We start from the raw sequence: 16,635 nt of genomic DNA on the forward strand, positions 1-16,635 counted from the left end.
TAATTATTATATAATTAACTAAGAGTAAATTAGATCGATAACGTTTGTAGTTTAACTTAATTATGTACACTCATCACTTTTTTTGTTTAAAAGATTATGCTCGTTTCTCCTTTAGGGGTAATCAATATAATGTATATATAAATTAAGGATGATGTGCATAATTACAAAATAATAATAATTTATTTTCATTAAAATGTATAGTTTATATAATTTTCATTAAAATGTATAGGATATCATTCTAGATACTCTTGGTGAACTAGTATAATATGAGACCATGTATATTCATAGAGTGTTTTTGTGTTATTATATTCATATTTTTTATATAAAAGTTTAATTTTTATAAATGAATTGTTATCAGAAATAATTCAAGAGTAAATGCCGATTTGAAGAAAATGACCTAAAATGGAGAAACAACTCCGCTTTAAACTGGGCTTTGGGCTCAACTGTGACCTATTTTTTGTCCCAAAAAACTGAAGCAAAAGCCCAAACATTAAGTTAATCACTATACCCATCAAAAACCCTAAACCTCCAACACTCTCTTGTGCCATTACCTCACTCATTGTTGAAGCTTACAACCACAACTCTCTCATTTTTCAAACAATGAGACCCCCAAGAGGCGGCGGCCGCGGCGGTGGTTTCAGAGGTGGTAGGGACGGTGGTTTCAGAGGTGGTAGAGACGGTGGTTTCAGAGGAAGAGGCGGTGGCCGTTTTGGCGGCGGCGGTCGTGGTGGTGGATTTCGCGATGAAGGGCCACCCTCTGAAGTCGTAGGTGTGTGTTATAGTAAACCACTTAAAGTTCTATGCTTTTTCTCTCGAGATGAAAAAGTCTCGTGCTTTTTGGTTTTAATCACGTGTTTGGTAATCAGCTTCATTAAGATCAGTGAACTTTTTTGAAATAAGATAAAAAGAACTTATTTTCATAAGCATCTTATTGAAATAATCTAAATTGAGCATATAGAATGGTCATAGATTCTTTTCATAAGCTATTTTTTAGTTCATTTTCATAAACTATTATTGTGAGTACTAATAAGCTCTTTATAAAATAAGCGCTTCCAAAGTCCCTTCATTTTTTTATTTTTTTATTTTTTGATGTGTTTGTTTGATTTGATATATGCAGAGGTCTCATCATTTTTGCATGCTTGTGAAGGAGATGCAGTGACAAAGCTTACAAATGAGAAAATCCCATTTTTTAACGCTCCTATATATCTGCAGAACATGACTCAGATTGGTAAAGTTGATGAAATATTTGGCCCAATTAATGAATCTGTGAGTTTCTCTCACTTTGTATATTGTAACATGATTTTTGTTTCTAGTTCGTTTGGGTGTTTTATAGAAATTAAGTGGTGATGTGATTTTCTGCTTCATTTGTGAAACTGCAGTTCTTTTCGGTTAAAATGATGGAAGGGATTGTTGCTAACTCGTATTCAGCGGGTGACAAGTTCTACATTGACCCGAGGAAGCTGTTGCCTCTTGCAAGATTTCTTCCACAGCCAAAGTATGTTCTCTTTGCACCTCGTTGTCTAATAATAGCCTGTAGTTATGGTACTGATTTATTTGATCCAGGGTGCAGTTGTTAATCGAAACACACGTAAATGTGCACCGAAAAGTAGATAAAGATAAAGAAGGGCTAATCAGTGGCTGATGAATATCCCTCGTTTCATTTTTGGTTAAAATACAAGTTTTGTTCCTATGTCTTGTGTCTGTTTTTATGTTGGTATTTATGCATATTTTTTTTAAATGAGTTTCAAATTGGTCCTTGTTGTTTGATGAAAGTTACAGCACTGTTAAGGTTTACCCTACCTAGCTAACAGATGTTGACACTCTCTTGTAGCTGGAGACTTGAGATTAAGTCTGTATTTGTTAGTCATGTATGATATATCTTTTGTACAAAAAATATGAACGAGTTTAAAAGCATTTTGTCATTTATTTTACAGTTAGGTGGACTTGATTAAAATGTTTTTCAAGTATAGGGACCAACTTAAAAACAATCCTAATCAATAGAGACTGAAAGTATAGTTTGACTTTTTATTTATGGTTCTGACTGTCCTTGTAAACATTTTGGACATTTCCTCTTTTTAACCCCCCATAAGTTTTCATTGAATCTGAAATGAATGAAACTGCAGGGTTGATGTTCACATTTCGTATTTTCGATCACATGTCTTCTCATGTGTTTGCTATCAATGCATCAACACTATTCTGGTTTAATATTATGAAGATTGTGTGACCTGATTCATATTCCCTTCTAGCTTTGTGCATCTGCACTATTAGTATACTTATCTTTGCAGCTTGCAAATGGTTCACTGCAAAACATGTTATTATTCTATGTTTTTATGCATTCTGTTACTCTTCCTATTTTTTTTAAAATTTAGTATCACATCTTCTTTTCCTTGTTTAAGTTTTATTGTATGTTGTTTGATAATTGTGTGCAATTTCTTGATATCAAAATGATCCATAGATGCTTAATCATATCTGCCAGTAATATATTTAATTTTGGATGGCTTGGTTGAGTAATTTGAGTTATATAACATGATTTGGTGGATACTGTTGTAGGGGACAAGCACAAGCTGGTGGAGGCAGAGGAGGTCGTGGTGGAGGCCGAGGTGGTTTTCGTGGAGGTGGTGGTTTTCGCGGAAGGGGTGCCCCAAGGGGTGGGAGAGGCGGTTTTCCTAGAGGTGGTGGAAGGGGTGGTGGTTTCAGGGGAAGAGGGAGGTTCTAGGGAATTTTATGTAATGTATTTTTCATTAGTGTGCTTCAATTAACAATTATTTTGGTTTTATGATAACATAGGGTGACCAATTGAAGGGTTTATGCTACATTGACTTTAATATATTTCTTCAGCTTTTAGTTCCATTATATGCTGCTTTTGATTATATCCCATCTGATGTTTATCACGTGCAGTTTCCATTCACATTTATGTTTTGGTTATATTGTTTTTTGTTCCTAGTTACCTCTTAATTGGTGAAATTAATAAGTACTTATCCTCTTTTCAATTTTACAATTTACCTATCCCTTAATAAACGTTGAAAATAATGTTTTATTTTTTCCAATCAATTTGTATTTTGACGATAATTACCTTCTTCCATAGATATTGGTTAACATGTACAATTACCAATTTTATCATCAAATAAAGTTTAAAGGAGCATAAAGTTTATAATACTTTTATTCACTTTTCTTGCTTTTTATTAATTTTATAGTCATAAATTTAATCGTAGATATTATCTCTGATAAACTTTTAGTTAAGTCCATTTATGTAAGATTTATTAATAGTACCTACATATTTTTAGGTAAAGTCTAGCCTGCTAAGTCCATTTTGCTAAGATTATTTTCTTACAGTGCTGTAACTAATAATACTTGTTCAAGCAATTTCCCCTTAAAATGGCCAACCCTTTTATCATTCTTAAGAATAATAAGGAATATCCAAGACATGGTGGTTCATTGTCGAACTTATTGAAAATGACCAAAGCTAACATGTGAACTATCTCATTAGCATGGATTTGAATTGATTATTACAGTTGGATTTGATTATTACAGTTGGATCATATGCTTATAAATATCAGTCATTAATTTTTAACCGGAAATTGGGTAGAATCTCATGCATGGAAGTTGTGAAAGACATTCATGATTTCTGTATTGTAAAAAAGTTCATGCCCAAAAATTGTTTACCTCTTTTACGACTTTTGAATGATTGTTTTCAATGTACAAAAGTCGTGTTGCTATATAATGACTTCTAGGTAAGTTAAATAAACATATTGTCTCACAGATCTTGTGACAAATAGCAAAGCTTGTAAGTAACTGGTTATGGGTTTGAGCATCATGTTCACCATTTTAATTTTTTTATGATATAATTTTATAATTCTCCAAAAATGTTTACAACAAAAAGTTTAAAAAGGTAAACATGAGACTTGAACTCATAAGCTAATACTTAATAGCTGCATTTTACCAAATGGCTTATAACTTATTTTATTTTTTAAACTTGGTCAGAAGTTGTAATATTGCAACATGACTTCTGTATATTAAATTTTTTTACTTAGAAGTGGTAAAAATGGTAAACAACTTTTGGCTTAGATGTAGTTAAAAGTATTCCACCATTTTTGTATGAAAAATTAGAAATACACAAAAAATCCTACAACGACACTAGCCATTGTTAATAACTGAAAATTTTGCATGCACAAACTAATATCACTGATATTTTTTTTGTTTCCCACACATTTCTCACATTTGAGACAATCTTGTCCGAGCCAGAAACATGTGATTAACTTTCTCGGCGGATACTTTTCATCTAAAGACTCGAACCCGAAACATTGTTTAAAGGGAATTAAATACGTACCACTTGAACCATCCACATTTGACATTCCTATTTTTTTGCTTAACGTCATATTTGATTTCACATAAGCTTGCATTAATAATCTAAACATGCTTATTTCTAAAGTTTGCATTCTCTGGACTAAATTTTAAATAAGGGTCAAAGTCAATGTAAGGAAATTAGAAGATATTTATGGTGGTGTTCTGATGAGGACGGGCTACGTACGGTGGTTTATGACGTGTCTATGGTGGTGGGGTTGCAACAAGGTATGGAGGAAATGGTAGAGATGAGGTTGGAATAAATTTCTTAAATAAAAAATGAGAGTAAATACCCATTTTATGTTTTTCGATTTACCGGTTTGGTCCATTAAAATTTGAAGAATAAAAATTGGTCTCCAAAATTTTAATGTGGGTCAATTTTCTCATTTTATGGTCAAATTATTTCTATTAAGTGTTATAAAATATGCCAAAAATGATTAATTTTATCTACATTTAATTTTTTTTGGTACTATTTTGAGTTTTCGATTTTTGAAAGATCAAACTGGTAATGTTAAAAAAATATAAGAAGTGAATAGTGTATTTAATCTAAAAATTATTATAAAATTAAAAATTAATGATGCATTCATATCCCAAAATGAGTATGATGTATTGAAGAGCTTGTTCCATTGGCTTGTATTAGATGAAAATCAGAAAGTTAAACACTGAGTGATGAAAAAGGTTGAATATTGTTGATAGATGATTGAGTTACTTAAGTATATGATAATTCTTTTGTTGATAGACACGCAATTTACCCTAATAATATCTCTGATATAAAAAAGATTAAATTTTGGTTATCAACCGAGAAATCCTCCTACTAAAAAAAGCTAGTACACAAGTTCCAAGATATTCTCTTCTTACTTTATAAGAAAAAGTTTTGGAAGTTTTTAGAATTATAATTTAAAAATACAATTATATTAAATACCAGTTTTCAATCTTAAACAATTATCTTAAATATCAAAGTATTAAAAAGTTTAACAATTATATTTAATTGAAGAGGTTATCTAAGTTTAGTACGATACTTTGATGATTAGCTTGGGAATTGGATTTTGGAGGAGAAGAAAGAGAAATGAAGATTTGAAAGTCATAAAATACACTTAAAAAATAACTTCCAAGCCTTTTATTTCTATGCATTCTCCTTCAAAATTCAACTCCCAAATTAACCCTGAGTTTTTAAATTCTAAAATCAAAATTTAGATTTAAGATTTACGAAAGTGTGGAAATGAATAATGTCACATTTCATTTTTTTTGGGTACATTTTGAAAATCCTCTTATATATATTTTTTTGTATTTCAAGGCAACATTTATACAATGTATAATATTTATGCATTATCAATATAAAAATTTATATACAATTAGTATACTATTCACCATTTATTTGTATTATTTTTAAATAATCAATGATAATAAAATATAAATAAGAGATAATGCAATAATATGTATAAAATTTATACACTAAAATTCCATACATTTTTTCACTTATACAATAACAACAAAAGGGATGAAAATTGTAGTCCACTCACAACAAATGAAAGCAACAACATATTTTATGTAAGTGTTGCTGAAGAATAGAACTCATAACAATATCAATGTTCATCAGTTGTCCCCAACATTATCTCCAATCTTGTCTCCAACAATGTTTAAATCTAATGAAATTATAATATCTATTAATTTTTTTTTGAGTATTGAGAAACATATATGTTACTTTTCATTAGGTATTAAATTTTTATTGGACATTAGAGACATGCTTTCGAGACAAGTGATCTTCATTCCAACAATATGATCTCAAGCTTCCCAACCCCTAAGGACAGTAGCCCTTGCTACACGGTTAACTGCTAAGGTGAATGCTCCCATTCGAAGATCACATTCATGAGTTTTGCACATGTCCTTCACATCTTTAAAACCTCTGGTCATGTAGTTCTTTAACTCATTGTTCACTTTCTCTTCATCCCACATGAACCCTTGGATGTTCTGTGTATTACAAAATCAACCATGTAAGGACTAAATAAAGTATATTAAATTGAAATGTAAGCCTTTCACATATGCTAGAGCATCTATGTGGAATTATGTCGTACTGTTGGGAACCAATTAAAATTGGAAATGATTTGATAGGGTTAAAAAATTGGAATTGGAATTGATTTATAATCACATTAATTAGAATTGAAATTGAGTTCAATATAACCCAGTGATAAGATTGTTTATCTTGTGATCCAGAAATTTTAAGTCTGACTGATCCATGAGAGTATATGTTAAGTGGACAATACACGATTCATAATTAATAGTACCTCCAAAATTTATTGTAAAAACATTCCTTAATTAAATTCTTTCAGTATATAATTGGTACTCATTTTATCTTTGTCATCAGAATCTCTTTTAAAGCCTCAATTTTGTCCAAATGTTGACATATAAGCTTTATATAGTTAAATTTGGGGTCCAATTTTTTCTCTCACACCAAACCTATAACATGTAAGGACATACATTGAAAAATGATGTAAAAAATAGTTACCTGAACCCACTCAAAATAGCTAACTGTAACACCTCCTGAATTTGCATATATGTCTGGGAGGATCACAACACCTTTTTTCTTCAGAATCTGCAAATTAGGATAGTAGCTAGTAACAATGCATATCAGAAGTTTTCTTTCATTATTTTAAGTTTGGAAAACAAAATAAACTAACCAACCTCATCAGCTTCTGGGTCAGTTGGGTGATTGGCTGCTTCAATAATAAATTTGGCTTTGATTTCATTTGCATTTTCCCTTCAACCAAAATTAGAGGGTAAAAGAGAATTAGATTTAGACTAACCTTTCTTTATAATTCAACTCTAAAACATTGCTCTAGATGGCTAAGAAAGAAGAGGCAATAAATTTATGCAAAAAGTCAGAATGTACTAAACTAACAAAAAAATTAGGTGGTTCAATTTGATTTTTGCACAAATAAGTTCAATGTGATGTTTGCTTTTATGGGAAGTTAAGAAAAATAAGTTCTCTAGTTAAAAAGGCGTCTCAGTGCACGAGACTTCCACTTAGTGTGGTCTGCAGAGAGTAGATATATGCAACCTTATCCACAAATAAAGAGTCTGTTTACAAGATTTGAATCTGTGACCTCATGGTTACTAAGGAGCAACGTTGCCGTTGCGCTAAGCTCGCCCTCTAGTTAAGTCAGGAAAATTACTTATTGATGACACCCCCAAGAGCTGCTGGGATCAGAACATCACAGTCTTCAACCAATATTGACTTAGGATCAATTGGATCAGCACCATGGAATCCTTTTACTCCTTTGTGCTCACTTGAATGCTTGAGTAGGCTTGAGATGTCAATACCTTCGCTGTTCTTTATGGCTCCAGTTACATCACTCACAGCAACTACTTTTCCACCTTTCTCACTAATTAATTGGGCTGCCCAGGACCCCACATTTCCAAATCCCTGAAGAAATACAAATTATGATAGCATTAATTCATGCCCCTAACTAAATCTATGAATTTCCTTAGATCAGTTTAATAACCCATAGTTTCATTTGTTATTATTATGCAAATTGTGCAATTTAGTCCATAATTTCAAGCAAGTTTTATTAAAGGACCAAATCACCAATTTTGCCTATAGACAACAAAAAAGGCACATCTGCAATACAAATTTTGCTCACTTGCCCATTTATTCTTATCTATTTGCCGGCCAAGCTCATAAACATTTCTATTGGGCAACGTGAGTAGCCCAAGGCATAATGTAAAAAAAAAATTCAAATAAATTATCCTCAAATATGCTAGGAATAAAACAACAAACAAGTACCTGTATGACAAAGCTTTGGCCAGATACACTTTTCCCATATTCATTAAGCAAAGCTTCTGTTGCAAAGAGGACTCCACGTCCTGTAGCTGCATCTCTACCTAGAGATCCACCAAGATCCTAATTTGAAGAAGAACACAATGAGTAAGGAATGGTTTATTAAGCATAGGTTGGTGTCAGTTTCAATGTCCATTGAAATGAAATGACTTACTATAGGTTTTCCAGTCACTACTGCAGGAGAGTAGCCATGAAATTTTGAATATTCATCAAGTATCCATGCCATAGTCTGCATGCACAACCATGTAGTTGATAAATATTAAGTTCCAAAATCATGTTAATGAATAATCAAGTAGTCCACTATAATATAACAATATAACATAATAGAGTGAATGTCCACTTTGGTCCTTGTATATTTTCACTTGTAACAATTTGGTCATGGGAAAAATAAAAATCCAAACTAATACTAAATCTTGAATGTGAGTCAAATATCACAAAAATGCTAAAATAAACTTATTTGACCCACATTTGATACTTTTGAAGAGTATTTTAGATTTTTCATTTTTCCAGGGACCAACCAACAACTCGTTGGTCTAATGCTGTAAGGCCCTACAAGATCTCAGAAACACCAAAAGGTCAAGAGTTTAATTACTTGGAGCCACACCCGTTGGAAGGACAACCACACACTCTAAAAGGATTAATTTATTGCCCGTGATTAAGGCAAGGGGATACCCTTCATAGTAACATTTTTTTTTCAGTGACCAAATTAATACATGCAAAAATTTTGAGATACTAAAATAAGTCTTTACTCAAGACAATAATGTCAGGAACAAAAGTATAATCTAAAACAATTAGAAGCAGATTGAATTGCGAAATCTTTGTACTGACCTGTGGTCCTGTTCCCATATCAGGTGCAGGCACATCTACATGAGTTCCAATGAGATCATGAATTTTCTGAGTAAAGACTCTGGTAAGTCTTTCTAACTCAGAAATACTTAACTCTGCTGGGTTACACCCTATTCCTCCTTTGGCACCACCATATGGTATATTTGCCACAGCTGTTTTCCATGTCATTAGTTGTGCTAAAGCATTCACTTCATCTGGCTCAACCTAGTTAGTTCAATAATTCATTCAATATCACAGCTGATACTAGACCAATTTTAAAGAGATTATTAGTAGAATCACACTAAAACACCATAATAACCAATGTCAAAGGTTCGATTCCTAGGGGGTGACACTTGTTGGGAGGGCAATCACGTATTTAAAAGGATTAGTTTCTTACTCATAGGTCGAGAGAATACCCTTGGTTATACCAAAAAAATATTAAAACAGTTTTGTGGCTAGTTCATAATTTTTTTTAAATTTTCAATCATGTACATATTTTTATTAAAAACATGGTTATAGTTGAACCATCCTTACAATTTGTTAGATTTGTGAACATGTTATACATATTTTATGGTAAGAAACCAAAATATCATCATAGAAAAAATCTGATAGCAAGTGAGTATTGTGAACTAAAATTTTTGTTCAATCAAAACAATTCCTATCGGCACCATAAACATGAACCATATATTTGTGAGTTGAGTATTGGAAGAGAATGAAAGAAAAATGAAGACTTCAAGGTCATCTCATAAGTATATTTCAACTCGCAAACATATTGTTAAGTGCTGGAATATAAATAACCTCAGGATGGTATCTGATTCCTCCTTTCATAGGGCCTCTAGCATTATCATGTTGAACCCTAAAGCCAACATAAGATACCAATGAGCCATCATCTTTAGGTATGGTACATTCTACCTGCATTTTCATACAACAGTATTTAGAACTAAAGTTTATCAACTATATGAAACAGAACAAGAAAATTGAGAGCAATTTTCCATAACAAATTAAAGACTATAAGAAACATAAGATACAATTTCACTTACCTTAATTTCCCTGAATGGAATCAGTAAACTTTTCTCAAGCTTAGAATCCAATCCAAGAAGCCGAGTTGCCAACCTGAAGTTCCTATTGGTGGCTGCTAGTGCATTCATTGTTCCCTTTAGCAAATGGAAGGACTAATACAATATTCAATCTTATAGTCAGAGATCTACAAAATGTGGAAAACAGATATTGCAGTATTACTATTATTGAACTATAGAAATCATATAAGATTAAAGCATACCCATATGAACTTATAACAGTTATATTTATACTTTATAGCAGTGTTTCAAATTGCAGACCGCATCATGTGATGCGGCTGCAATATTGCGGTTGTGGTGAATGCCACAACCACATTACACAGTAATTGCAATGTGACACCGAATCACAATGATACGGACGCAACAAGTCGCAACACAATCGCATCGGACCGCATTTGGGTCGTTTCTGGCTGCAACGCAACCGAATGGGTATCAAAATTTTTTACTCAAAAAATAGTTCACACCGCAATAGTTGCAATCTGCATCACAACAACCGTGATCATAATTTAAAACACTGCGTTATCCTAAAGAGATTCAAAACAGCCAGCTAAAGTCAATGTCAATAATATAACCTACTAAAAATATTCGATGATGACTATATGACAAACAAAATGGATAAGTATCAAGAATGTGGCATACCAGGGAAGAGGATGATGACAAGAGAAAACAATAATATCCACACTTACACATGCATAAAGCAATTATTTGCCTCTAAAATGCAATATTCAATAAGAACATTCAAGAGGAGAATTTATTTTAAAACTGATTTTCCAATTGTTAAAAGTGTACCTATTTTGTGTTATAGCTAGTTTATTAGAGAGGTCTTCTAGTATGCACCTTAGGATGAGAATACACTTTGATTTTCTTCTTTTCTGGGATTCTAAGTTAATGTATTCAGGTAACCTTATATACAATTTTCTTGAGGCAATGCCATTTTTATGGACTAAGTTATGGGATATTATTGTTTAAATTATTTAATAAAGGTGCCAAAAAGAATCTCTGGAAATAATCTTTCTATAGCATCAAAGGACCAACAAATTTGGAATATATGGGACATAAAGTTTAAGAATTAGCACTTCCATTGGCTCCAAAATCAACCAAGGAGGCACTATCCGGGTGTGGCAGGAAGGTAGATACTCTAACAAAGAGACAAAGTCCAATGCTTTAAGCAAAACAAATATTAAAATTATGTCATTAGCCGTTTGGCATTTAAATATGTTTCATACATTTGTGAGTTGAACTTACTTTCATTCGTTATACTGGTTCAAAAATGTCAGGCAGAAATAATCGAATATATATCTCTCCGCTACTCAAGAAGGAAACAAAAAAAACAAAAATAATATAGTAAGATACTTTTATCTTTTGATTTATAATAGAATGATATTTTTACTTTTAAAAGCAAAACAAAATGAAGAATTTTCTTCTAAGAATTAAATAGTATCCTTGTTTGAAATAAATCCACTAGTAATCTCAACCAAATACTCAATACAATTTAAAAATTAAATAAGTTTATATTAAATTAATAATAGAGATGTGACTGAGATAATTAATCCCTGAATAATGTTTAATTTTTCGAATTAGTAGTGACATATATTTAAGAGCATAAACAAAAAAAAAACTTATCTTGTGGCTTGTATTGCGGATCATGACCTCTTGTCACATATTCTTAAGGAATTAATATGCATGTATCTTGTAAGTGTTTTGAACAATCAGTTTATTGTCCATATTCACTGTTTATAGTTTAATTATCATTGGAACAACAAAAATAATACTACAAGTGAATAATATACTAATCATAAAAACTTTACACACTGAATAATAAACTGTTATTATAGTTTATTACAAGTTCATTTGCTAAAATGATATTCTTTTATATGATATGAAGATCATATATGTAGTCCATATCAATAAGGATTATCTGTCTCAAATTTTTTATCATCATATCCTAACCAATCACTTACTATAAAGTAATATAAAAATATATATTTTCTGATTTTATAATTTTTTTAATTAGGTAACACTCATTAATTGGATTGAAACGACACAAAAAATGAGACATGTCATTTACATTCGGTATTTAGATCTATTTATATGATTAAAGATGTGATTCAAACAACTCATCTCAACAATTTCTCGTTTTTTACTGTGTATAAATTATCAAGTGTTCAAATATATCCTATAGTTTTCTAACATGCATATAAAACAATTGCATAATACAAAAAATGAAATCAATTGATCAAATAATAAACTTTAGCATAAAGAAGATAGTTCTCTTTGGCTATCAAAATTTTGTTATTATATATCAAATATACACGAACCTTCCCAAATTGGCAAGTTGTTCTTCTTTTATATTCAAGTGGCAATTGTCAACTACTGAATTTAATCTAATAGCTTTAACACTGACTCAGCAATCAACTTAAGAACATTTAAAAATAAAAAAAGATTAATCTTAGGTTGAAATGAAATGAACATAAGCCTAATTCCCTAAGATTAGTACTAAAATCTGAAAAGTTAGGAATGTCCCCACAACAGCTCAAGACTAACTCTATTATTGTTAAATGCAATAAATTGAATAAGATAATGGAGAGCATCATGTCCTGTGGCATCCTAGAATACTTCTATTTAGGTGATACATTGAAATTTGAAAGTAGGAGGTATCAACATAAAAATCTTTAGCCTCCCACTTCCAAGTTTATGATTTTTATGTAGTGTTTGCACATATCCAATCCATTTAAAAAAAAGGTCTAAGTCATATTGATATTGAAATAGGATCTACTAGAGAAGATGGTATCATGTGATATTGAAAAAAAATCTAACAATGCTTATTTTAAATTATTTTTAAACAAAGTTCTTTTTTAAATAATAAAACTAATCTAGGTCTCATATTACGGACTGTTTAGTACCGAAGAGAATTTCAAGCTGTTAATATTTGTATCATAGAATTGTATAGATAATGATCATGATGCACCGTCCTTTGAAACTTCAGGTATTAATTCATCCCCTCCTATAAACTATTGAAAGCAACGCAAAAGTCATTACTTATTATGAAGGAGAAAAGAAGGGAAAATATAATTTTAGAAGTTGAGAGAAAGTTTTGGAGGTTTTCTTGATATCTCTAAAATTGTCTAAATGTTAATTTTCATGGTTCCTCCCAATTTGAGATTATTTTGGAGACAAACATACCAAAACAAAGTAGACTATGTCCTAAGTTATATTTAAATTACATTTTTGTCATTTTCCATTGTTATTAAGATTTTTAAAGGAAAAATAAAACAATATTATTATATTATCATTATTTTAATATGATCTCATCTAAATTTGACACTCCAAAATAAAAAAGATATTTTACTTTATTTGATTTCATTTTTCATTCTCTTCCTCTCCCTCCTTACCCCTATTCTCTCTCTCTTCATTTTTTATATCTCCAATACATACTTTACTATTCAATACTTATAAAATAAGATAATAACAATAATATAAGAAATTAAATAAAACAAATTAAATTGAATAAGCAAAAAATAATAATGGTTTATCTTTATCTAGAGACAAAAATAAAACCATTCATTATTATCATTCTAATTGAATAATGTCAGCTAGGTGCGATAAAGTCATTATCTCTATCATCATCAACATTATGGATGAGCACACCTGATCATATATGTTCACCGATTTTAGGCTTGAATATGGTCGAATTTTATTGAGTTTAGAATCAAGTTTGAGTTCAAAAATTAAACTTACTCAATATTTAGGGGATAGAATAAAGAACAAGCATGACTAAGTCTCACTCGTCTCATGGTTATCTATTTGTCATGTTTGTATGTGCCTCTTCACTTGCATATAAAATAATGATAACTCTTTGACCCAAAGTACAACTGATTATCTAATTTGTTTATCATATATAGTATATGTAAATGATTAACAAAATATCTACTATTATATAATTTTCATATGTCAAATTACACATATATTTAATAACACATATATAAATAACATAGGATCATGCTAACTACTTAAAGGAATCACAGTTACTTTTTATTACTAAAAAATGCATAATGTAATATACTAGAAATTTCATGCTTGGAGGACATTATTATTAGTAGATATAAAAATTTATGTTCCGATTCTTAATCAATTCAATACTCCTTAGCTCAGAAAACCTAGTGGAATTAATCCTCGATTGCTTTCTTAATTAATACTCTTATTATACTATTAGCATTAAGCATTAGCATTGAATAACTTATTTCCAACCTCAGAAATCATTAAACAATATAAAAGAAATTACAACAACCATATTTGTTCAACACTATTGATAAAATAACAAATGCAAGATAGTTGAGAGAGACATACCAAGAAAGAAATGGATAGGGAAATGAAGAAGAAGACACTCAGAAACAGAAGCAATGTGAAGCTGGGGTTGTACAACACAGTCAAATATAAATAGTGAGAGGGTGAAAGAAATAACCCGAAAAATGAGGAGAGAATAAGAATTAAATTCCTTAGAGGAATCTAATTCAATTGAAAAAAGAAAACTCCTTGTTATGCCAGAACAACAATACAAGCCAGCCAAATGATCAAATCAACTTGTGCAACAACAACGTCAACATGTGTGTCTGGTCTGCTTTCATCAGAGTTAAATAAAATTCTGCAATGTAACCGAATATGATTCGTATTTATTTGTACTATCAAATGTATCCCCTTATTTTATAGATAATGGACTAATTTTGTTTAGGTATGTGACTGTCCCTCTCCGATAACTATTGTTTATAGGAATCAAACTCTTAATTTTTTAGTCTTTTTAAAGATCTAGCAGAACCATACATCATTAAACCAATATCTGGTTGATTAATATGATGAGTACTCTAAGATAAAAAGGATGATTTGAGGTCATTCCATAAAACCCACTAGGCACTAGACATCATATCTTAATTCTGAAAACTCAACCTCTCCCATTATTAATCTTTGGATCTATCAGACACACTTTAGTTATGCATCACTTCATTAATATCACAAAAGAGAAAGAAAAACGTGGATTGCACTGCCACTGCCAAGTTTCTATAAATATATATGGTTTAAAAGAGGTACGTGAATCCAACGCGATTTCCACATTATCTAAACCAACCAACCATTATGAAAATATAGTTTTATCCATAATGTACTTTATTTTACAAAAGGGGTTCCATATTTGCATATAGGAGTGCTAAAAGTAGTCTTCTTACATTAAGTTCCTTATCTCCTCTGTCTTTAGGACTGCTAAACCAACAATTCGGGATATAAAAATATCCCTACCGAATTGCTAACAAATATAAAAGTAAAAGAGTTGTCCACAAAAAATTATTATCTTAACATTTCAAAATCAAATTATTATTTGAAGCTTGGTTTCTCAAATAGGTTTTCAAGTTTGTTGGTATTTATCTAAACTTTACTAATAAAAAGTGTGAGAAATTAGATTTGAGATTGACTCACTATACATTGCAGTAAAATGGGCAACAATCGAACAACAAAACAACTAAATAAATATGACTCTATACAATATTGGACCTCAATTACATTAAGAGCTAGTCTTTTAATTTGTGGTTGCAGCCACATTGCGTAATGGTTGCGGTTGCTGCAACTGTGGTCATTGCGGCGGTTGTGGTGCGGATTATGACTATTGCAGTGTGAATTATTTTATGATTAGAAAAATATTTTTGAATCTGATGCGATCCGATGCATCCTGATGCAGTCCAATGCGATTACATTGTGGCCCGATGCGGCAACATCATTGTGATTCAGAGTCACATCACAATTGCGGTGTGATGCGGTTGCAACATTTACCATAACCGCAATATAGCGACCGCACAAGGTGATGTACTCCGCAATTTAAATTACTTTAGTCTACTCCGCAAGAGCTAATACTTTAGTCTACTTAGCAACTCAAGAAACAAAGCCAAAACCTTAAATATGAGATCTATTATTATGATAACGCACACACCTTTATTTCTAGCATAATCTATACATACATTCGAATTGAGTTTAGTGCACACCTCAATAGTGTTAGCGGTTAATGTCTTGATATATGCTAACACTTTATTAAAATAGCTCTATGTCTAGCAACTATATTGATAAAATTACATATTATGAACAATCAAGCATGCCTTTAGTCTAGTAACAACATAATCAAGTTTGAGAGTTTTTTAATATAAACAAGGAAAGTTCACAAAACCCCCTTAAATTTTATGTCTTTTGCAAATAGACATCGCAAACTATTTTTTCTTCCTAATTACTCCTTAAACTTTAATTATTGGTAAAATTGGTCATTATATACATATAATTTTAAATTACTAACAATTAAATTGGAATAAACATGTATGTTGGGTGGGGGGTTTGGATATTCCCTAGTGACAAAAGGTTTGCTGGTTTTGATAAGGAGAAGAAGGAGCTCCATGTTGAGGTTCACCACAAATATATCTTTGGTGGACATGTTGCTAACTATATGAAGGCATGTGCAAATAATTTAATTAGTAACTTCTTGTTGGAATTTTTAGTGCAATATTTTAAGGAGTTTTCAGATATTTGTTT

At 31.1% G+C, this 16,635-nt stretch overlaps 2 protein-coding genes across 6 annotated transcripts; one reads left to right on the top strand and one right to left on the bottom strand.

Moving 5' to 3' along the window:
- On the top strand, positions 601-2,847 carry LOC109358705 (putative H/ACA ribonucleoprotein complex subunit 1-like protein 1). 2 transcript variants are annotated; one of them, XR_002108997.1, is made up of 5 exons: positions 601-769; positions 1,118-1,266; positions 1,380-1,495; positions 2,551-2,770; positions 2,803-2,847. XR_002108997.1 is itself a non-coding variant. In XM_019603103.1 (4 exons), exons 1-4 carry the CDS (start codon positions 601-603, stop codon positions 2,714-2,716), a joined length of 600 nt encoding a protein of 199 aa, XP_019458648.1. In that variant the 3' UTR covers positions 2,717-2,823. The 2 variants fall into 2 exon arrangements, 1 of the variants encoding a protein (XP_019458648.1); XM_019603103.1 differs by having other exon boundaries at positions 2,551-2,823.
- On the bottom strand, positions 5,820-14,746 carry LOC109358706 (glutamate dehydrogenase 1-like). 4 transcript variants are annotated; one of them, XM_019603106.1, is made up of 11 exons: positions 14,430-14,746; positions 10,042-10,174; positions 9,800-9,913; positions 9,005-9,226; positions 8,331-8,405; positions 8,123-8,239; positions 7,512-7,762; positions 7,021-7,096; positions 6,845-6,931; positions 6,111-6,309; positions 5,820-5,928 (listed from the first exon to the last, which is right to left on the bottom strand). In XM_019603106.1, exons 2-10 carry the CDS (start codon positions 10,147-10,149, stop codon positions 6,124-6,126), a joined length of 1,236 nt encoding a protein of 411 aa, XP_019458651.1. In that variant the 5' UTR covers positions 10,150-10,174; positions 14,430-14,746; the 3' UTR covers positions 5,820-5,928; positions 6,111-6,123. The 4 variants fall into 4 exon arrangements, with proteins under 4 accessions (XP_019458651.1, XP_019458649.1, XP_019458652.1 ...); XM_019603104.1 differs by having other exon boundaries at positions 10,042-10,206; XM_019603107.1 differs by lacking the exon at positions 14,430-14,746 and adding an exon at positions 12,396-12,410 and having other exon boundaries at positions 10,042-10,173.

Source organism: Lupinus angustifolius, chromosome LG10 (assembly GCF_001865875.1).
Source record: "Lupinus angustifolius cultivar Tanjil chromosome LG10, LupAngTanjil_v1.0, whole genome shotgun sequence".
NCBI classification, from domain to species: domain Eukaryota; kingdom Viridiplantae; phylum Streptophyta; class Magnoliopsida; order Fabales; family Fabaceae; genus Lupinus; species Lupinus angustifolius.

What these genes read in the sequence shown, in the direction of transcription:
- LOC109358705 (XM_019603103.1), top strand. Translation starts at nt 601, where the DNA reads ATGAGACCCCCAAGAGGCGGCGGCCGCGGCGGTGGTTTCAGAGGTGGT. An exon ending in GCCACCCTCTGAAGTCGTAG is followed by an intron (nt 770 to 1,117) that starts GTGTGTGTTATA and finishes TGATATATGCAG; the next exon opens with AGGTCTCATCATTTTTGCAT. An exon ending in TTGGCCCAATTAATGAATCT is followed by an intron (nt 1,267 to 1,379) that starts GTGAGTTTCTCT and finishes GTGAAACTGCAG; the next exon opens with TTCTTTTCGGTTAAAATGAT.
- LOC109358706 (XM_019603106.1), bottom strand. Translation starts at nt 10,149, where the DNA reads ATGAATGCACTAGCAGCCACCAATAGGAACTTCAGGTTGGCAACTCGG. An exon ending in ATATGGGAACAGGACCACAG is followed by an intron (nt 8,406 to 9,004) that starts GTCAGTACAAAG and finishes TTGTGCATGCAG; the next exon opens with ACTATGGCATGGATACTTGA. An exon ending in GCTATTTTGAGTGGGTTCAG is followed by an intron (nt 6,310 to 6,844) that starts GTAACTATTTTT and finishes TGTAATACACAG; the next exon opens with AACATCCAAGGGTTCATGTG.